At 36.3% G+C, this 23,593-nt stretch overlaps 1 protein-coding gene across 1 annotated transcript in view; it reads right to left on the bottom strand.

Moving 5' to 3' along the window:
* LOC140158776 (semaphorin-1A-like) overlaps nt 1–23,593 on the bottom strand; it is a 41,804-nt gene that overhangs the window by 4,960 nt on the left and 13,251 nt on the right. Inside the window, exons 4-16 of the mRNA XM_072181988.1 lie at nt 20,751–20,831; nt 15,813–15,920; nt 15,092–15,221; nt 13,999–14,157; nt 13,380–13,516; nt 12,395–12,494; nt 9,299–9,362; nt 6,862–7,018; nt 5,961–6,171; nt 4,963–5,039; nt 3,927–4,081; nt 2,752–2,792; nt 318–638 (exon numbers count right to left, since the gene is read on the bottom strand). Of these exons, the coding sequence (XP_072038089.1) occupies nt 318–638; nt 2,752–2,792; nt 3,927–4,081; nt 4,963–5,039; nt 5,961–6,171; nt 6,862–7,018; nt 9,299–9,362; nt 12,395–12,494; nt 13,380–13,516; nt 13,999–14,157; nt 15,092–15,221; nt 15,813–15,920; nt 20,751–20,831 (1,741 nt within the window). The remainder of the gene's footprint in view (nt 1–317; nt 639–2,751; nt 2,793–3,926; nt 4,082–4,962; nt 5,040–5,960; nt 6,172–6,861; nt 7,019–9,298; nt 9,363–12,394; nt 12,495–13,379; nt 13,517–13,998; nt 14,158–15,091; nt 15,222–15,812; nt 15,921–20,750; nt 20,832–23,593) is intronic.

Genomic DNA, 23,593 nt, shown 5'->3' with positions numbered 1-23,593 from the left:
AGAAAGAAAGAAAGAAAGAAAAAGAAAGAAAGAAAGAAACAAAAGTATTAGAACAGGAACATAAAATTAATAGAACAGGAGTCATAAATAAGCTATTCCAGTTGAAATCTATACACCCCCTGTGGAAGACATGGCCTTAATCTGGAGTGTGAATTTCAAATGGGAATACCTGACTGGGTGACTGCATTTGAAACCTATAGTCCATGTGTGGGAGATTAAAGTCATATAGGGGGTGTAAAACTGAGATAGCCACCTGCATTATGGTACAGGTTTGGCAAATGGGAGGGTGAGAGGGTGGCTATAGCAAACACACTTACTTTCAACTGTAATCCAGCTTGTTTTACTTTCTATGTACCCTTCATTATCACTTATAACACATTGATATGCTCCACTTGTTCTGTTATGTGTCTTAATCACGATTAAGCTGACTGGATTTGATACACTGGTCCTTGGTTTATCGTACTGGATAAAGTGTCCTAGTCCTGAGACTTCTACATCTACCATGGTATCGTTGTCTTCTGTTTGGACGTTCCAGGTGGCATTAGCTGGTTTCAGAGAAGGGTCCAGGCTGCCTTCACAGAGGAGGAGTACTTCACGGTTGTCACAGACGGTAAGATTCACTTGGTGTGATCTTATAACTGTACAGGATGATCAAGTATATCTTAGCACATAAATTTGAATAGTTTTGACTATTTTTAAAATGATTTCTTTGACAATTTACACAATATGTCAAGGGCTTAGAGCCAGAACTGTCCAAGTAGAGAGTATTTACGTTGGTCCATTATTTACTGAGCATGAACTTGGATATGGTCACTCTGCCAGATGTGTCTATGTCCTATCCTATGTTTAAAACTGTGACACAATCTGGGTCAATGGAGGCCAAAGGAGGCATTTTTGAAAATTGAGTTACATTAATAAGTTTAATTATTACCTTATACAAACATTAGGCTATCATACATAAAATGAAAACACCAAAGGTCTAGCATACTTATTAGTTCTAAATCTATAAGTTTTGTGATGTTTATTTTCTTATGTAATTTCTTATTTTTTGACTCCATATTTGCCTTTAATCTTGATTTTCAAATTGGCTGCCTGTGGCCTCCATAGAATAGATTGTGTCAAAAATGACATTGAGGAGAACACAAGATTAATTGCATTTGCTGAGATTATTTTTCATGAAGAATCAAATATTGAAAACATCAAATTTTGGATAAAGCCAGTTCTGGTATAAAACCCTCAATGTGACCTAATCTTATCCATCTGGTCTAACCCTAACTCACTAGGGGGGGGGGGTCAAAGGTACCCTCTGTGTTGCCTGCCATGCCTGCCAAAGAAAGGGCACTCATCAGGCTGTAGGGTCTTGTAGGATTCAAGGCAATTATGTTAGAAGCATGCTGAAGAGAGGTGATTGCTGCAAAATGCAGCATGGCTGTGACACAGTAAAAAATTCCTAATCCACTCGAGAGGGATAAGCCATTTATGCTATTCAACATGAGACATCACTTGAATGGATTTTTTGAGTGCATGCAGGCACTCCTACACAGCCTTTAATGTTGATCATAGTTATGCAAACTCTGCTACAGCTTATCAATCATCGATTCACGGACAGTGTCATGTAAATTGACTCCTATGTGACCCGTACCGGAAAGGGATGGTATAAGTGCCCTTCTGCATTGGTCACATGTTCTTTGATAGCGTCATTGTTTTTCCAAGTTCAAGTTGATTATTACTAGTGAAAATCTGATTGAATTCCCTCATTTCCTTACAAAGTTCGGCAAATTTATGTATTGTTTCTAATCGTAATTAGTAATACTTGTGTGTGTCTGCAGGACTTTTAAGGTAGTGGAAATGATTTGGAAAGGTTTTTCAAGACTGGCAATTTGTTTTCCTTTGTTTATGATCATGACCTCAATGCATTGTGGGTAAAAATGATGTTATTCTGCTCAGAAGTCGCGATAACGGTGGTTCATAACCAGCATAGCTCATTTGATTAAATCTACTCATCCCTGATTGATTATAACCATGATAGTATAATAGGGGAAGGTCTCATGGACTCTCCTATTTTTATCTCAATGGGAGGACCAGGAGGCACTGCAGGCCAGAGATACTGCCTATGGACACACAGAGAACATGTCACTACTTTGCAGTGCTTTCAGCACTTCCATGTTGGCTTCGACGGTCAAATCTTATTTACATTGACCAATTTTTGTGCATATGTGACCCCTCAGCACAACTGAGCCCTGAAGTCGCCAATCATCATTTTTGAGATATTCAACCAAAATATTCTGCTTGAAATTAGCTTTAAAATGATGTATATCATGTCTATAGTACTTGACATTTAAATAGTGAAAAATCAATAAAACAGTCAATAAATCCTTTGTTTCCTATTGTTTATTGTTAAGTTCGATGGAGCATATCTCAATAGTGGCATTGGCGACATCCGGGCTCAGTTGTGCTGAGGGGTCACATATATAGTCTATGGTGTCACAGTAGCCAGTCAGCATGCATTTCTGAAATGTTTCCACTGGGCCATTGTGGGTGCACATTAACCCTTACTCAGAGGTGTCCTCTGTGTAATTATCCCCTCCTTGAAGTGCAAACATCCAGTCTGTAAGGTTTGATAGGATTTAGGGCGGTTAGGGTTAATGTCAAAAATGGGAAATTTGAGATGCAGAAAGTTCACATTCATATAATTTGGGCATCTGCATGCATTGATGATATTATAACAAGAGATATGGTTGGTTTATTTACCATTTGATGCTTGAAAAGCACCACCTTCTGGAATTGTTTCTCTATTATACAATATAAAACAAAACAACATAAAATGATTACAGAAATATCTAAAGGTAACTGCATTTTTGCTTATCCTGTAGATTTGACAAGTTTATAGGCGGACGGGGACAGCTGATGGGTGCTTAGCAATGAATTGAACTAAATTACCTAGCAACAAGTAAGTCAAATAAAAACATTCCATGCACACACTCAGCATAGGCGTCACACATGTGATGCGCAGTAGGCACAATGTACAGTGGCCTTTATACTTGATTTGCGCATATTATTTTCACCAGGATTTGATCATTTTAACCAAGTATGACGTAGCTCTGCTCCTGGCTATACCTTTCAACATGCAAATAAACTGCCGTGAGTAGGCTTATTGATTGTAAAACAAAAAATTGTATCTGCCATGCTTTGATGCCACAAGCCTCTGTGACAGCTCTTGGTACAACTGATGATCCAGAGCCCCGGACTAGACTCTGAAAAGTCCCAGGCTCAAATCATAGTCAACTTAAGAATATTTGTGATCATCCCATTAAGCTTGGGTTCAGACATAATTTACTTTGGTCCCATTCCATGCTTTTACATGTACTTTCATGTCGGCAAACTTCCCTTAGATAAATATTGTCAGGTGAAATAGGGATGAAAGAATTGAAAACAATAAAAATGATAATAAAATACTCTTTAGAGCAATGCAAAATCTACTTCTGTTGACACTTCTGTCTTCCAGGAGTGGGTCCAGAATTTCAAAATACTATTATTAAAATAGTAAAAAAATAGGGCCTACATGCTTTATTTTGCACAGACTTGCATAATTTGTTGGAGGACCCACTCTTTTAACCCCCTGAGCACTACCTGCTGATCTAACATTGCCTCTGATTGGTCAATTACATGATATTTTCATTTTAATCACCAATCAGAATGGAGCGTTGTAAATAATTCACCCCAATTTTTTGCGTGGTGAAATAATTATTCTAACAATATTGCTGATTGGTTCAATTGAAAATGAAAACTTCTTTTTGGCCAATCGGCAGGTAGTTCTCATAGGGTTAATTTGCTTTATATACATTTTGATAGGAAAAGTTTGGAATGTGGAGAATAGACTGCCAATCAAATAAATAAAATTTCAAAAGAATGAAATGCTTTTTTACCTGTATGGTGGATATATCTCATTATGTTGAAATCTGGTTTGTGCTTTGCCATACTGCAAATCTATCTTGATGATTTTATCATGTGTTGTAGCATATACATAGCTTTTGTTATCATGCTGAAGAAATTTTAAACCAGTGATTGGACTTCCATCAACCTGAGATAAAAGACACACAAAAACATTAAAATTGTGTATTACTAAGTCTTGTTGAGGGAGATAGTGTGTGCATTGGATAAGCATGCATCAATATTCATTATTCTTTACTTATTTTGGCTTATATAATCATATCACTCATAATCCTGCTCATTCGTTAACTAGTCTTTTGCACAGTCTGTGTGTACTTACCCTTGTGCAGAAAAGTAGTTATTATCTCGAAAAAGTTCTCAATGATCGAAATTTGATAAGGTTCGCTTACAATTTGTTGTGATGATTGAAATTTCTGAACGCAGTGGAAAAAATGTCCTATGATTAGTTCTTAGGTCTTAGTAACTACCAAACTTTCTTTCCTGTAGGCACTATGTCAATATAATGCCTAGAAAAGTTGCTTTTTTCCAAGTAAAGGTACCAACTTTTTTTGCCATTTTCTGCGATTCATTTTCATCGAAGAAGGCACCACACCAGATGAATATCAATCATGAACCAATCATGAACCAATCACGGGCTGTGGGAAGTTTGATTGACATTATCGTCAAACGTGAACCAGTTTCTTTATTTCCGACTTTTATTATAAAATGCATATGGTGCTCTCTTCCATGTATATAAGTCTATGCTTTTATACATAATACATAAGAGATTATTTTCTTTGTTATTAATGTATTGTATAATAATAGCATTTATTCTGTTAAATTCTCCATCATCTTCCTCAATACTGTTGTGGTTTAGTGTGTTACTTACAATACATAGATTGCAGGTTCAAATCCCACTACATCCATTTTTTAATTAAAAATTTACAAGATCTTGCTGGATATGCTATAGGTAGCAGGCAGCAGTGACTCTCTGAGGAATTAATCCAATATGATATTTAAATGTGTACTTACTGAATGGAATATTTTGACAATGTTCACATCATCACCATTGGTTGCCGAGTCTGTTACTTTCCATACTTCTCCTGAATCTGGTAAATTTCAAAATTAATAAAGCAATTAAATAAAATGATGACATGATATATTTATAAACAAAATTATTTAAAAGGGAATTAACCCACTAAAAATTGTATTAGTAAAAGGCGCATTCAGTGATTTGCTCATCCGGAGGATCGTAAAAATCATCAAAATTCAGATTTTGGCACCTTAGTTGGTGTTATAGATGTGCTAATATAGCCTGCTAGTGGTTGAACCAAAAGCCACATATTAAAGACAAAATAGGACATTTTACATGAAATTGTAATTTCTCAACTAGAAAAATTAGCTACATGCATCTGAATGCAGCTTTAACTTTGTCAATTCTGCTGTTTTCCTCATTTTGTGCCAAATTTTTCATTTACAATTTCAATGACTTATCCTTCCCTTATAGGAAATTTATAAACAATTTTAATCATATTTGCACTTTCGGTTGTAAAAGTGAATCGTAAAAGTTGCATATCACTATGAAATAAAATCATTGAAAATCACTGAAAAGTTTTCAGTGGTGTTTCAGAGGTTAATTCAGTGGGATTTGGGATTTTCAGTGTGATTAGTGGAATTACCTCACACTGAAACTCACTAATCCGGTAATCCCACTGAAATGATGTCATTTTAAATAATTAACAGTACATCGAGATCTGGATTTATTCATAAAATGTTACACAAGATCAACATTTTATGGCAAAATATAATCCATGATAATCAAAATGTCTAACTCGCCAAGGTCCTGTAAAAGAACATAGTGATATGTAAGGACAAGGTTACCTACCCAAATCCTAGTATAAATATTTTAATTGATGGTATTTAGTTACTGCACAAAACTGGCCAGTTGGCCTGGCCAGTTGGCCTGGCCAACAATGATAGACCTATGGTGTTCCAGTGATCACTTCAGTGATCACAGAAAAGACACATACCTGTTCCCACAAAAATAACCGCATTCCTGAAATTATCACCACCTTGGGTATCAACACAAATTCTTGAAAAGCGAGCTCCATCTGTTAAGAACAATGGATAGTCGCTGCTCTCGTTGATTTGCCGTTCCATCTTGTAGTTGTAATTCTCCACAAGATCATCCAAAAGTGGAGTGTTTTTTAAAAATTTGATGTTACTACTGGGTCTAGAACACTGAAATGACAAACAGACAAGAAATGGACATTTTAGGCCTAAAGAGTACCAACTCACACACACTTGGAGGCCAAAATAGTGGTGTACCTCAGGGCAAAACCCTGGTATGATCTTTAAGCTTGAGCGGTACAAAAATTTGCGCATGTAGTGTGCATTATTTATACAATCTAAGATAGCGTGAACCAATCAGAGCAATCGTTACAAAAGTCCAAACCATGCATTGATTGTGTATATTGTGCACTCCGCGTACATGCGCAGTGCTTGCACACACGTTCATTTTTGGGCGAGTTGATGCATTTATATTTGGTTCTGTTTTCCAATATTTTATTTAGTGATAATTTTGTTATTTGTTATCATGTTTTTTCTTTTCGTGTATGAAATAGGTTAATGAACTGTTACTCGAGAAATTAGACAAAATAATGCACTTGCGCTGATGTTGATGCATCTAATGCACTCCCCCCTTCGGGCCTCATGCATATTAGACGCTGTGAATAATGGCCAATGATGACAGGTTGACACTTCCCATGGCAATTATTAACTATCAAAGCTGAAAAGGTCTGGTTTCACAAATTGTAAGGACCTGTTGACGATATGTTTCAAAAGCACACATAATCACCCCCCCCCCACAAAATAAACTTCCCCCAGAGCTCTCTCCCAACACACATGCTTTCATAACATTCTTGTCCTTACATTATATCCAGGTCTTGGGTCTGGTACTAAAGCTTGGTTTACAGGTAACCACAAAGAGTTTGATTCTTGCGATTGCGATTTAAATCGACTCTCTTGGAATACATCATGAATCTCATCCAAGCTGAATATACAGACAGCTGACTGGGGAGGTGCATTGCTGTAAGATAAAAAGCTCATTATTTGTGACATGTTGTGGATACATCATGAATACATCATGAATATGTCATGAATATATCATGAATACATCATGAATACATAATAAATACATGAATACATCATGAATACATCATGAATACATCATAATGAATACACCATGAATACATCATGAATACATCATGAATACATCATGAATACACCATGAATATATCATGAATACATCATGAATACATCATGAATACATCATGAATACACCATGAATATATCATGAATACATCATGAATACATCATGAATACATCATGAATACATCATGAATACATCATGAATACATCATGAATACATCATGAATACATCATGAATACATCATGAATACATCATGAATACATCATGAATACGTCATGAATATATCATGAATACATAATAAATACATCATAAATACATCATGAATACACCATGAATATATCATGAATACATCATGAATACATAAATATATCATGAGTACATCATGAATACATCATGAATACATCATGAATACATCATGAATATGTCATGAATATATCATGAATACATCATGAATACATAATAAATACATCATAAATACATCATGAATACACCATGAATATATCATGAATACATCATGAATACATCATAAATATATCATGAGTACATCATGAATACATCATGAATACATCATATATCATGAATACATCATGAATACATCATGAATATATCATGAATACATCATATATCATGAATATATCATAAATATATCATGAATACATCATGAATACATCATAAATACATCATGAATACCTCATGAATACACCATATATCATGAATATATCATGAATACATCATGAATACATCATAAATATATCATGAATACATCATGAATACATCATGAATACATCATGAATACATCTGAATACATCATGGATACATCATGAGTACATCATGAATACATCATGAATACATCATATATCATGAATACATCATGAATACGTCATGAATACATCATGAATACATCATGAATATATCATGAATACATCATGAATACATCATGAATACATCATAAATATATCATGAATACATCATGAATACATCATGAATATATCATGAATACATCATGAATACATCATGAATACATCATATATCATGAATACATCATGAATTTATCATGAATACATCATATATCATGAATACATCATAAATATATCATGAGTACATCATGAATACATCATGAATACATCATATATCATGAATACATCATGAATACATCATGAATACATCATGAATACATCATGAATACACCATGAATACATCATGAATACATCATGACTACTGAATACACCATGAATACATCATGAATACATCATGAATACATCATGAATACATCATGAATATATCATGAATACATCATGAATACATCATGAATACATCATGACTACTGAATACATCATAAATACATCATGAATACATCATGAATACACCATGAATACATCGTGAATACACCGTGAATATGTCATGAATACGTCGTGAATACGTCGTGAATACATCATGAATACACCATGAATATATCGTGAATACATCATGAATACATCGTGAATACATCATGAATACGTCATGAATACGTCATGAATACATCATGAATACATCTGAATACATCATGGATACATCATGAGTACATCATGAATACATCATGAATACATCATATATCATGAATACATCATGAATACATCATGAATACATCATGAATACATCATGAATATATCATGAATACATCATGAATACATCATGAATACATCATAAATATATCATGAATACATCATGAATACATCATGAATATATAAATTTACAAAAGCAGAAGAATTGTAAACTGAAAAGTATGACTTTAGTTAAAGCTGGGTTTTCAAACTAAAGTGCAATTTGATGATCAAATCTACTCATGCCAAGATTGTGAAAATGGATTAATCACTTTAAAAGTATTGCACATATAAGTAGGCTTTCTACTGCTTTCTAGCTTGTATCTCTGGCAACTGCTAACACTAGTATAAGGTGTCAATTCTGGGAGTAGTTTTAAAACTGCTCCATGAAGCAAGTCATCACCTTACATAAGTCAAAAGGTCACAGATTCATGAGGAAACATCAGTTATTGGATTAGCTGACATATGCAATTTGAAATGGAAACTCAACAAACAAACCATCACGCATAAAAGACTTTCTTGTCTTGCATAAACATTGTGATATTTGAATCAATGTTATAATTGACATTATACTCACAGAAGTTGTGTGAATGCGGCATAGAAGTAGGTCTCACCATTTATGGTTGTAGGAAAAACATCCTCTAAAATAAAAATAAAAAGTAACACAGAAAAAACCCAGTAACTGCAGATGATGAAAAATTAAGTAAGTGCAAGATTACTTCATGATAATTCAATATAAAATAAAACAGAAAATGTGTTTGATAAAATTATAGAGCATACACAGATATTAGACTTTATGCAAGTCATTAGGCTTGATAATTGTCACAGCATACAAAAAAACACCCTAACATGCTTGTTTTTGGCCCTTATTTCTGAAAATTGGCCACATTTTAAATGTTTGACTTTTGTTGCCAGTTAATGCCAAATAAAAGAATAGGATTGTCTTGAACTATGTTTTATTTTGTAAAAACAGGATTTTTTTTTTTTTAATCGAAAAAAAAAAATAGTGCTTTTTTACTGGAATCAGGAGTAGGCTCTCTGCTTTAACGGGTTAGGCCATTTTAAATCGACTTTCGAAAAGTTTTTTGATACATTCGTTGATTTCTCAAAAAGTAAAAATCGCAGTTTAACAAATAACGGTTCAAATGAAAGCTATTATTGGGGGCTAATTGTTCTATCACTATGAATATGCGTGACATCAATATAAACATTTGTTTGGTGACCCAAGTTCATGGTAATTTTTGCTCACGCACTTTTTACAGATGGCCTGGAATTTCATATTTCGGTTTTAGCGATTGCCCAAAAAAGGTGGTATGTTTTTGAAAAGCGTTTCCGCTTGGAATGTAGATAGTTGTTGTTGCTATTACTGTTCGCGATTTTAATTTATGCACTTTTTAGCCGACAATTTTCAATGCATTTTACATAATAGAAATGTCGCTGGCATAAATACCGATATTTTTAACAGTATCGCTTTTTTTAAACCAAAATACCATCCAAATTAGTTCCCAATACTTTTATGAAACCATAGATACCAAATCGGACTGCAGGTGATGAACAGATTTTGAACTAGAATTCAATGAACCAGCGTAGGCCTCAAAATGTACTTTTTAAAATATCGTGTTGTTTAATTTTGGACTGTATTTTCCTTGTTTTTTATAACAAGAAAATGCTTTACATACCCCAAACTTCTCACATAGTCTTGGCTAAGCTTAAGTGTCCGTTACTGGTTGGTATTATTAGAATTAAACGATTTTCATGATTAACTTACTTTTACCGCAATGTTTTCCCCGCAATGTTCAAATATATTCACAAAATGGCGTTGCTTTCGGTCTCACATTAATGACAAGGTTATCCTAAGATGTGTGAGAGTTTCTGACACTATATTCACGGGTATTCTACTATATTCAAACATATGACAAATTTGGCTGGTTTGCGATAAGCTATACCATTTTCACCCTGATGTGGTAGACTGGATCCTTCAGTCTTTCAACAACTACGCACGGTCATCGGGTTGTGCTGTTGGTGAATAAGGCAACGTGAAGGATTGTGGGTAAATAAAAGGCGCCGTCATTAGAGGCAAGAAGGATTCAGGCTACTGATATGGCAGTGACATCAACACTGTGTGAATTTCATTACACTCCATAGCGTTCGATCAAAGCGCTGGTGTACGCGCGCGCTTAAAGAGCGCCGCATAGATCGCGAGCGAAACAGCTGCTTCAACGCGTTGACGTCACTGCCACATCGGGTGAAAAATGGTATAGGTCAGGCTTCCTCAAATAGGTTTGTTGAAGCGCCACATGAAATTAAAAAAACCCTGAAAAGCGCCACTCAATGGCTGCGAAGCAGCTTTTCAGCGGTGCTTTAGCACCGCTGGGAAGTCAGAGGGTGCCCCTGTGAAGTTATCGGTTTTTGACATTTGAGGTGCAAATGACGCCATTTGGTACAATATTTTGTACTATTTTAGCCTGTCTTTACACGGAGAACATGGGAATTTATTTATTTATTTTTTTTTTTTTTTTTTCTAACGGCGCCGCGCGCCCCTCGGGTAGCCACGCTATTTGCGGACCCCTGGTATAGGTAATAGATGACTATGAAAACTTTCCGCATACCGAATATGGGTTTAGCCTATATTTAATTGCCTTTAGGCCCTATGATTTATTTTTAGAAAAGAAAGCCTAATCCTAATCAATTGAGAAGGGAATGGATTTTGTCACAATAATATCAAAATTAATATCGTCCATAACAAGAAGGAATGCATCACGATTTTTTGATATCCAGCTATAGTATTTTAATTGATTTACACTGAACATTAAGCTATAATATCTCTAATATATAGCTTCATGCACTGGACATTTGCAGACCGGCCTTCTCCATGTAACGAGTACCACATTAGATTGTGTTTACAAGAAATATATAATAAGCGCCACTTCCACGAAATGTCCTATATGCCAGCAACTTTGATGATAAAATATTATCTACAACATCACACCTGTTTTTCAAGAACTCTCTTTTATCTATTCACCTCAAAGAAAGGATTAGAATTATTATAATAGAATCCCTGACCTGATGCAACGCATTTTTAATGAGTTGCTGAGGGACTAGAAATCTTTTATGGTCGAATGAACAACGTATGACCACTACACAGGTCAATGGCCTTATTGTGTTCTGGCGGGTTATTTAAAAGCACGGTCCCTAAATTTTTCCAGACAAGGAACAATAGGGACAAATTGCCTGGCAATGGGGTCACATATAATCCCAGTCTATAGTGTGATCAGAACATTATAGGCAGGTATCATTATAGTATAATCAGTACGAAAATTCCAATGCGATTTTTAATGTATTTAAAAAATTCAAAGAACCACTTTTAGCGGGAATTTTTGCAAGTTACACAGCTGAAGTTGTGAAATGGTTGAAATACTACAATATTACGGCGTAAACAAGAATATGTTTGTTTGGTCTTTGTTCCTATAGCCACATCCCTTAAGGGAGAGATTATATCAAGCAATATCAGCCAAATGGTTAATTGACCTTTTTGGTAAATCCCATAATCCTTCGCGAGTACACCTGACACCTGGCATGACGAAAAATGATGAGTTCTCAGGTGTATTTGCAAAGGCTTATGGGAATTATCGAAAAGGTCAATTCAGCTCCACAGTTCTACTCATTCACTTACGTATTTCATTAAGATATTCTGGGTATTCTCCTGGACGTGAGCAGTTGAGGCGAGCTTTGATATAACTGCTCCAGTTATTAGGTGAATTACCTTCATCATTCTAGTAGAATAAGTCAGAAAAAACACCAAGAATCAGTGTCTTTATTTCATATTAATTAATGAACAACTTATTTATAGTTTGATCAGCTCATAGGAATTGTTAGGCTTTTACCATTACGCCAAAAAGTAGACCCACATTAAAAAGTAATATAGTTGACCTTTCTGATCTATATTGTGGGTGTTAAATAAAGTAGACATTATAGGTATCTTGAATTAATAATTTGTGATACTTCTGGCGAGATACCAAAAGACAATTCTCGAAATAAAATACATTGCTATTAATCCGCAATGTTATAAGGCCTGCCAATTACGAGCTGATCAAACTATAAGTGTACAGTGTTTAAATTTGTGGGGTTGTGCTGGTGTATCACCTTTTGTCTGCATTCCTTTGTATTATTCTGTATAGAGGGCGATGTCAACAATTTTTTTACATTGAAAAACAATTTTTGTCTTGGTCACTGCTCATGCTCAGTAAATTGCATAAAGCAAAAAGCACTTCACTTGTTGGATAGGGGTGGTTTAAAGTAATCTGATATTTAGCCAGTGATGCCAACGCCACGCTTTAAGGGCTCATGGGCTAATTGGCGACCACTTGCCGCTATACTTTTTTTGAAACTGGGCACTTTGAATATAACAGCAGAGTCAGAGCAAAGTGCATAGGAAGTTTTGTGGGTCTGAGGTTGAAAATAAGAAGCTCCATCTGTATGGTTCTCAACTCTTGTGCTTATGTACGCTACAAGGGGGTGGGGTGGGTGGTAGTGAAATTTCAAACCTCAGTAGATCCCTGTGAATTCTCATTCCATTTCATGGAAGGGAGCAGGGGCCTTCTCCGTGTCAGGTTGTGACACTAAAAGTACCTTATAAATGTGTACAGCTTTATGCATACCTGGCAAACCCTTGCAACGCGGGAGTACATGATCTTTCCTTGATTGATGTGTTCAACAGCCGTCTCTCGGAAGAAGAATAGAACAAAATCACTTCCATCTCTAGTATAGCTGAAAGGTCGTCCTACAAAATTGGCCTCTGTATATTTAAGGATATAACATAACCATAGTAATATTAAAAGTACAGAAATTAAATTAAATACTGGAATTTTTTTTGTAAGAAAAAATGTTCTTCTTTTATTTGTTGATTATGATTGTGGAGTACACTTTGTAACACTGAAACCTTTCATCCTTCTAACATACTTATGATTATATACATGTATGAGAAAGGTTTTCAACATAAGTCTCCACATACATAAATGCCAGCTAGGGAACAAAATTTAATTATCATCCAGGATTTGAACCTGGGACCTTCGGATCACCACACAGATGCTCTACCAACTGAGCTAATGAGTCAGATGGAGAAGAGCAGTGATGTAGGCCTTCAGTTTAATACCTCTTTTCTAAATTTGCTCCCAATTTTGTCTATATTTCAAATTCAAAATGGCCTCTTCTATCCATGGTGGATCATGTCACTTTAACAGTTTACTTGAATAAATACAACTTTTAAGTAGTAGTTACCATTTACAGAACGTGCTTCACTAGTGTATGTTTCCAAAAGTTCTTGATAAGGATCGCCAGATGAAAAATTTCCCACACTCCCTGCTGTCACTTGTAACTTGCCGACAAAAGAATTTGTCACAGAGATATCAGATGATGATCCTATGAACAGGTCACGCCCTACAGTAAAACATATTATAGCAATTACAAGAAATACTTGAATGTAAGTTCATACGTGCTGGTGATAAACAATTTCAAGAAGTTTAAACTGACTTTCAGCACCAAAATTCACTAATCTTGAATTTTTGATGTGTGTCACACATCCTCATCAAAAGAAGCCCTAAGATGTTGTGATGGACTTGCCCTTTTGTTGACCATTGGCGACCTTATACAAGCGCCCTCATTCACCAAAAGTCGCCAATGGTCAACAAAAGGGCAAGTCCATCACAACATCTTAGGACTTCTGATGATGAGGATGTGTGTCACACACAAAATTTAAAAAAAAAATCAAGGTTGGAAACCGGAGAGATAGTGCTACAAAAAATATTGCCATTTTTTTTTCAAAGTTGGATAGAGTTTTTTTTTAAGTAGCAGTATTTCTCTTGTTTCCAACTTTGAACAACAAGTAATTTAGGCCCTATAACCTTTTCCAATTTTTTTCAAAATTTATTTTCAAATAAAAAAATCTTTTTTTTTGCGTTTTTCGGGTACCGTATTCATTCCAATGCTAAACAAAGTCGTTTTGGGTGGGCGCTTATTTTTTACCTGGTTTACCTGAATTTTTTCGTAAGGGGCGTTTATTAGAGACAAATTTATGTACATTATAAAAGGGTCCTGAGGCGTTCTAGTAGCTTTTCTGATGCAGAAAATATATTGCAAGTTTACACAGAACTTGTAGTCCTCCAGCTTTTTCACTTTATCGACGTGTATCTGTCACTTCTACATTAATGGTAAATTGAAAATACCCTGGGTGGGCGCTTATTGGGACATGGGCGCTTATTGGAACAAATACGGTACTTTAATCCATGAATTTGGACCCAGGTAGGCCAAGGATGGGCAGGAACTTGGGCACCCAGGAATTGGTGAGAGTCTTACTTGAAACTATAAACCTTACCAAAATAGCTTAGTGTAGTGTTTTGGTCCCAATTACGTGCCATAATATTGTAGGGCTCATGTCCCTCATAGGATTGTTCATAAGCACATTCTCCTCCTATAAGATTGGTACTATCACTCTTAAGATGACACTAGAATCAAGAAACAACAGATGAAATAGATTGAAAATAAATAAGTAAATAATGACTGACTAAATGGATGATTGAATGAATGAATGAAGAATGAAGACTGCATGCATTATGTCAATTGATGCAATAAAATTTAATTGTATAGTGCATGGGATATCCAAGATACTGTAATCAAAATTGAACTTTTTAAACTTAAATTATGCTTCTTGCTTGTTTGACTAGCGTCTCCTTTTACTGTAAATTCAGCCTATAGAAATGTACAAAATGTTAGTTCAATCACAACAAAATCAGGGCATAAATAGTTATGACCTTTGTTCTCTAGGTACTAACTACAACATTGTTTGACATGGAAAATTTTCAACTTGACTTTAAAAATATGGTAGTTATTTCACCCCTGACCTTTAGATGACTTAGTTAAGTGCACATGGCTAGTTAAGTTTAATATGATATTACATATTCATGACTTGACTTCAAAAATATGGTAATTATTAAGCACCCCTGACCTTCAAATGACTTAGTTAAGTGCACATGGCTAGTAAAGTTTAATAATTATGATATTATATATTCATGACTTAAATGCATAAGAGGACTTACATCGTTTTCAAAGCTGTAACAACGTGGGAATGATGAGCTTGTTCCACACACCAATAGCTTATCATCAATCTCCTCCGCAACACGAATATAATTGTCACAAATCAATGTCTATAAAAGATTGAAAACAAACTGATTAGATGGTAGACAAGGCGGTTCTCGAACCACGAGTCTCAGCTGCTTTCGCGACCGCCTGCTTTTGCGATTACTTTTGGTAGAAGTAAATGAACCTGCAACAACCCATGGCGATTTGCCTGTTCAATTTGAGCTTGATTGGACCAATATTGGAATTTGACCTTTGATCCCTAAATTTAGGTGGGTCTCGGCTGGGCACAATTACCTGGCTGATGGTGACTGTACCCACCAAGTCTCATGCCCATCCAACAATTTTTACTAATCTGACCTCAGATGACCCCTACTGACCCCAAAATGACCTTCTAAAAATTGGGCTCTAAATGTTGACTGTATATACCTATCAAGTTCCATGCCCATACAACAGTTTTTAGTCATTTGACCTCAGGTGACATCTGAGTGACCTCAGATGATCTTGCAATGACTGTCCAAAACTTTGGCTCTAAATGACGACTGTACCCACCAAGTTTCATGCCCCTGTGACAGTTTTTAGAAATTTGACCACAGATGACCTCAGATGTCCCTGAAATGACCTTCCAAAAATTTGACTTTAAATGTTGACTGTAACCACCAAGTGTCATGCCCATGGATGACCTTGGATGATCCCAAAATGACCTTCCAACAATTTGGCTCTAAATGTTGACTGTACCCACCAAGTTTCATGCCCATACAACAGTTTTTAGTAATTTGACCTCAGATGACCCCTGGGTGACCCCGAAATGCCCTTCCAAAAATTTGACTCTTAATGTTGACTGTAACCACTAAGTGTCATGCCCATACAACAGTTTTTAGTAATTTGACTTCAGATGACCCCTGAGTGACCTTGGATGACCCCAAAATGACTTTCCAAATAAATTGACCCTAAATGTTGATAGTACCCACCCAGTTTCATGCCCATATGACAGTTTTACGTAATTTGACCTCAGATGACCCCTGGATGACCTTGGATGACCCCAATATGACTTTCCAAAAATTTGGCTCTAAATGTTGACTGTACCCACCAAGTTTCATGCCCATACGACAGTTCTTAGTAATTTGACCTCAGATGACCCCTGGGTGACCCCGAAATGCCCTTCCAAAAATTTGACTCTTAATGTTGACTGTAACCACTAAGTGTCATGCCCATACGACAGTTTTTAGTAATTTGACCTCAAATGAGCCCTGGGTGACCTTGGATGACCCTGAAATTACCTTCCGAGACTTTGACTCTAAATGTTGACTGTACCCACCAAGTTTTTGCATTTTATGCATAAATTATGCAAATTAGGTACTTAATTACCATATTTTGCCCTGAAAATCGAATCGGGTTGAGATCCTCTGGTCATACTACCCCCTACCACGTTTCATCATCATAGGGCTTAGGGATCTTACGGATCCCCAGATACAGCTCCACAAGGCGGATTTCTTCAGATTTCCAACCATATTTGTAGAATCGTTCGCATAAATTATGCAAATTAACAACTAAATGCGCATACTTTTCGCCAAAAAACTAATCAGGTGATCAGCAGGTGTATCATTCCTGTCACCAGGTTTCGTTACCATGCGCCCGACGGATCTTGAGATAGTCTGTCCACAAACTCCGCTATCAATTTGCGCTGATTTTCGCATAAATTATGCAAATTAGCTATGTTAATTTGCATATTTTTCACCGAAAAACATACGGATATGGAGCAAACTTGGATACCCTTCCTCCCATCAAGTAGCGTCGCCGTAAGTCTTACGGTTCCCCAGATACAGCTCCAGACGGACACACATACATCCATCCACACACCCCCACACCCCACACACACACCCCCGGACAGACAGAAATAGTGACTATTATATACCTCATATATAGATTCCTCTCATCTGATTGGTTAAAAGTGGAGTCATTAAAATAGCTGTGCCCCTTTTTCTATCAAGATGGCGTCATAAAACAACTGTGCCCGGGCACAGTTGATTCTATGCCCGGAAAATAATTGGATATAATTGGATAATCGCACCCCCGAATACACAGATCGCTCGTATACATTGCGCACCCACTATACGGCCGGCGTTGATTACGAGTGTTGAGACTATCGCGGTCACAGTTCGCAATGAATTTGACCTCTCCTTGCTTGACGACGATCTTTAACCGGCCGCCGTAGTGAGTGCAGTGATTGTTTACAAAATATTACATGTCAAGGATTTATACCTGCCAAATGTCACTTTTTAGACAAATTACTACGACCTGGAGACTCGGCAGTGTGTGATGTTAGCACAGAAACGGTAGGGTTGTTTTAGATTATGACATCGGTAGATATCGGTCCAAATTCTGCACCCTTGCTCTTGCATGCACTGTCATGCTGTGTGCATTTAAGCCTAAAGGGCTTAGGGCTTAGGGATCTTACGGATCCCCAGATACAGCTCCACAAGGCGGATTTCTTCAGATTTCCAACCATATTTGTAGAATCGTTCCGCATAAATTATGCAAATTAACAACTAAATCGATACTTTTCGCCAAAAACTAATCAGGTGATCAGCAGGTGTATCATTCCTGTCACCATGTTTCGTTACCATGCGCCCGACGGATCTTGAGATAGTCTGTCCACAAACTCCGCTATCAATTTGCGCTGATTTTCGCATAAATTATGCAAATTAGCTATGTTAATTTGCATATTTTTCACCGAAAAACATACGGATATGGAGCAAACTTGGATACCCTTCCTCCCATCAAGTAGCGTCGCCGTAAGTCTTACGGTTCCCCAGATACAGCTCCAGACGGACACACATACATCCATCCACACACCCCCACACCCCCCCCACACACACCCCCAGACAGACAGAAATAGTGACTATTATATACCTCATATATAGATTCCTCTCATCTGATTGGTTAAAAGTGGAGTCATTAAAATAGCTGTGCCCCCTTTTTCTATCAAGATGACGTCATAAAACAACTGTGCCCCGGGCACAGTTGATTCTATGCCCGGAAAATAATTGGATATAATTGGATATAATTGGATAATCGCAACCCCGAATACACAGATCGCTCGTATACATTGCGCACTCCACTATACGGCCGGCGTTGATTACAGTGTTGAGACTATCGCGGTCACAGTTCGCAATGAATTTGACCCTCTTGCTTGTAACGACGATCTTTAACCGCCGCCCGTAGTGAGTGCAGTGATTGTTTACAAAATATTACATGTCAAGGATTTATACCTGCCAAATGTCACTTTTTAGACAAATTACTACGACCTGGAGACTCGGCAGTGTGTGATGTTAGCACAGAAGCGGTAGGGTTGTTTTAGATTATGACATCGGTAGATATCGGTCCAAATTCTGCACCCTTGCTCTTGCATGCACTGTCATGCTGTGTGCATTTAAGCCTAAAGGCCTATGCAGTTAAAAGCTTGTAGGCCTTGTCAGTCAGGAAATCTTTTAACCAATCAAATGAGAAGAATCTATATTATTAGGTATATAAAACAAATATTGACTGCTTAATATTAGGGCACAGTTTAAAATTATAGGCCCTCGGTGATGTCAAAACCATGACTATGCCCTCAGCTTAAGCTTCGGGCATAGTCATGGTTTTGACATCACCGAGGGCCTATAATTTTAACTGTGCCCCTCATAGCAGTCAATATTTGTATACTAAGTCCCATCCTGAACAAAGTTCAGGCGAGACAAAAATGTAAAATTAAGATACTTTAAGGTATGTGTGCTGCTGTAAACACCAATAAACGAGGACACATACATACGTCATATAAATGTGTGTTGATGCAGAAACACATGGTTTGCAGACGTTGTTGACAGTCCCTGAAAGGTGTTATAAAACCCTGGTGTTATGACTTAACATTGACTATGTGTAGTACACATTGTGTACGTATGATCGTTTCCAATTTCGTGAAAAAAGGGGTTATTTTCAAACTGATATTTAAAAAATAGGGTTGTTTTTGATGACGGTGTACTCGAAATTAAAAAAATAGGGTATTTTTTTGTGAATCATGAGAATGTTAAATCCCAAGAAATCTTACCATTTTTTGCTCAATTTACTCCCGGATTTCACTTTTGTACCTTCCTAATACTCCGCAACTCACTCAGTTTGTTTCTGGGGTTTGTTTACACCAATTACGTCACTAGGGACTTACCAATCTTAGCCGCTGTGTTCTTTGGTGCATGCTCTTGAAATGTTTAAAAGGGGCCGGTAATTTTGTAAAAGTACTTGAAATGCCTTTACATCGAATGGCGAGAGTGATGACGAACCGAGTGCAGCAGTTTAACACACACAATATTGACCAGACAAGTCAACTATATCACTCTTAACATGGGTCTACTTTTCGGCGTAGTTGCAAAAGCCTACTAATTCCCGCCGATTATGAGCTGATCAAACTATAGTAACAACTTAATATGGCCTGTGAGACAATGTCCATGGTTGCTGATGTTTCGTTTTGCAGGTGTATGGGTATGGGGAGGATTGGGTGTATTTGTAATCACCTGCAAACGTGGACCTACATTATGATACACACATCACAAATGTGGACACGTCTACAACAGTGGACGTCTACGTCACAGTTGCTGGCCATAACGAGGACAATGCAAATAACATAAAGATGCATTTAAAAGAGGTCCACATCGAAGGGGTTCAGGACGGGTCATGGTTGGATAGGAAAATTAAGTTGTCGGGTGTTTGTGGGGTAGGTCCATAGTGTGCCAATTGAAATTGGATGTCCTCGGTTAGATAGGACTCAATCATATGCAGAATGAGGTTGTCGTTTAATTTACAAGCAGGGGTGTGTGTGTGTGTGTGGGGGGGGGGGGGTTGTTAGGGAATGTGTTAATACTTACAGGGTTTGTTTTTCCACGTATGCCAGTGCACCCAAACCCCACGCTACCATCTCTGATACAGCTTGGAATCGGAATTGATCTCTGGAAATCGGAAAATAAATAAAAACCATACATATACATATTTGATCAGAATCAGGAATCTTAAGGTGAGATTTAATCAAATATTCTTCACCCTTGTATCTAATGTGGTCCTATAGTGCTATCGGTGCCCAATTAGGTACCGATGACTCTATCATACAATGATATAATGAACATAATAATTCACATTTGCATAGGGTTATTGTTTTTTACTAAACGTCTAAAAAAAGTAACTAACCCCCCTTAAATAATGACCATTATTCAAAAACGGGCTATTGTATTACAAATATGTAAGATGTGTTAGAAGCAGAATTTATTTCTGCGCATTTTGACACCTCATTGGATATGATAGCCCACAAAACAAAAAAACACCTATCAATTTTAAGTAGTGAGGTCCAGATTTGAAAGTTGCACTTACACCAATACAAAAACACTCAGACACATGCATACACCCTTGAGAGAAAAATGGGGTCTTGAGATGATCTCTTGTAAAAAATTTTTTACCCAAATTATATTGAGAGTGCCTCCCTGGTAAAAAAAAAACTTCAGCAAGTCCAGTCTACACTCAAACATGTACTTTGATCCACACATGCACCTACACATTAGCGACCTTAAAATAGAGTCAGAAGTTTACCGTTTTCTAAAATCCATTTTCCGTGTTGTAATCCGTGTTGTAAAATTTTTAAATCCATGTGTTATGAATAAAGCTTAAAATGTACAAACAATGATTATGAATGATATTATTGTCACAATAAAGTGTTCAATATCGCGATCAATATGCTCTGATTGGAATATTCTCACGAGAATTGGCTGACTGTTACAATATTTAGATGGATATGGGTTCATGCATTTGTAATATACCTTTATTTTGGTATTATTAAACAGTATTTTTTATCATAGATATTGACACACACAACTCAAGATTGTGTTTAACATTTATTTCTCTTATCTTTTAACATTTTTGTCACGTCATACAAAAATGTCATTTTCCGTGTTGTACCTCCGATTCTGTGTTTTTCCGTTTTCCGAAAAATGGAAAACTTCAGACTCTACCTTAAAATATGCATATAATTTTGTCTTGTCTATAATGAGCATAAAGTTGCTGAAACCAAAACAAAAATATGAAGCAATATTTATCTGAAAATATGATATAAAACCAAGGAAAATAATAAATAAAAAAGATGGTGACATTTGACTAGAACATATGATAGAAATTTTTTATTTCAGGTTAGAACTGGCTCAGTTCCTCTGATCACAACACCCGATAGCGAGCGTGAAGCACGAGACTGAGAGCTACTGAGCGGATTTACGAGCAGTGGCTTTAGGAGTTGGATTGTCATCTGCATGGTACAGTTCTGAGCACGTAACTAGTGTTATTTCAGGTAAAATGTTGATCTATTTTGTATGCTTCAAACTAATTAAGCTTTGAACTCAAATGTGAATTTGTCAAAGTTAAACCACTTTAATCACACTGTTTATGGGTCTTAGGTGGTGCACACACTCATTTGAAGTGAAACAAAATGTGAGAGATCATGATTTAACAGTAGCTTGCTAAGATGAACACTTCTAGTAATTTTCAAACTTTGTGTTGTGTGTGAGACCAAAAGTTAGATTTGCACTGTGCTGTACGTATTACAACTATATTACACATTTGTACACAGTAAATTTCCTGCAATGGAAGGATATAACTTAATAAAGCTGCATTTAAAAAGAAAGATGACAACCTAGGTTAAGTAAGCATTTTGACATTGTTTTTGTTAGGCATGTAATAATGGACATATGTGGCGGTAGTGGACGTCACATCCCCCCTAATTTTTTCCATGGGGTCATTCCCCCTAAAAATCTTAACAGAAGAAAAAATAAAGCAACAATTACCATATGCATATTCCTTATAGGCCCCCAAAACACATGTGTTTTAGGCCAAAATTGCGTAAAATTACAAATTTTACATATTTTGTGTGTACTAGCCCATACCCATGTAGCAAACTTCTCCTTCATTTTGGACTAAAATAGTCTATAATTGAAAAAATTTCAGAACTTTTGTACGCAAATGTCTCCAACAAAATATGCTGTCCTGTTTCGTTTACTATCAGTTTGTTTGCTTATGATTACTTGATTAGTAAACTTAACTATAGAATTATAAGTAAAGTCTATGATCAATGGGAATAAATTCCATATTGATAATGATTATAACAAGATACTTGTTGCTGTCATACCTACTGTAATAAGGTAAGGCCAGGGCGATTGAAAATTTGTTTTTTCACAGTTGTTAAATGTGATAATCATAATTTATGTGACAATGAAAAATCATGTTTTCCTTTTTCACATTTTGCATAAATTAAATATGGTATAATATTCATATCACCAGACTCTGCATTCTGTGCTGTGGGTACTGCACATTCATTCCCTATTCCGCAAAATATGGAGTAAAGCACTTCAGTTATGTGACTGTAGTGTATGTATGCATATCATGTAATGACACATATGATTGGTTGAGAGCTGGGCTATAAGGTCTAAAAAAGTTTGTACTGCCCTTAAAGCTCCAAAGTCAGGCTCAGTCAGTCAGTCAGTTTTATGCAAGTTTACTATAAAATACAATCAGGCCATCTTAATTATCAAAGCTTGTGAGAAATTGAAAACCTAATGCAGAATGCTGTGTTTCTTAATTCTTAATTTTTTTTATGTGTCGGTACAGGATTTTGGACAAGCATTTTGTGCAAAAAATATTTAAATGTTGCAAATGTTGGAATAGCAGACAAAAAGTC

The sequence above is a fragment of the Amphiura filiformis genome, chromosome 8 (genome assembly GCF_039555335.1).
Source record: "Amphiura filiformis chromosome 8, Afil_fr2py, whole genome shotgun sequence".
NCBI classification, from domain to species: Eukaryota; Metazoa; Echinodermata; class Ophiuroidea; order Amphilepidida; family Amphiuridae; genus Amphiura; species Amphiura filiformis.
The sequence above is the reverse complement of the archived record's forward strand: the minus strand, read 5'-3'. Positions and strand labels throughout refer to the sequence as shown.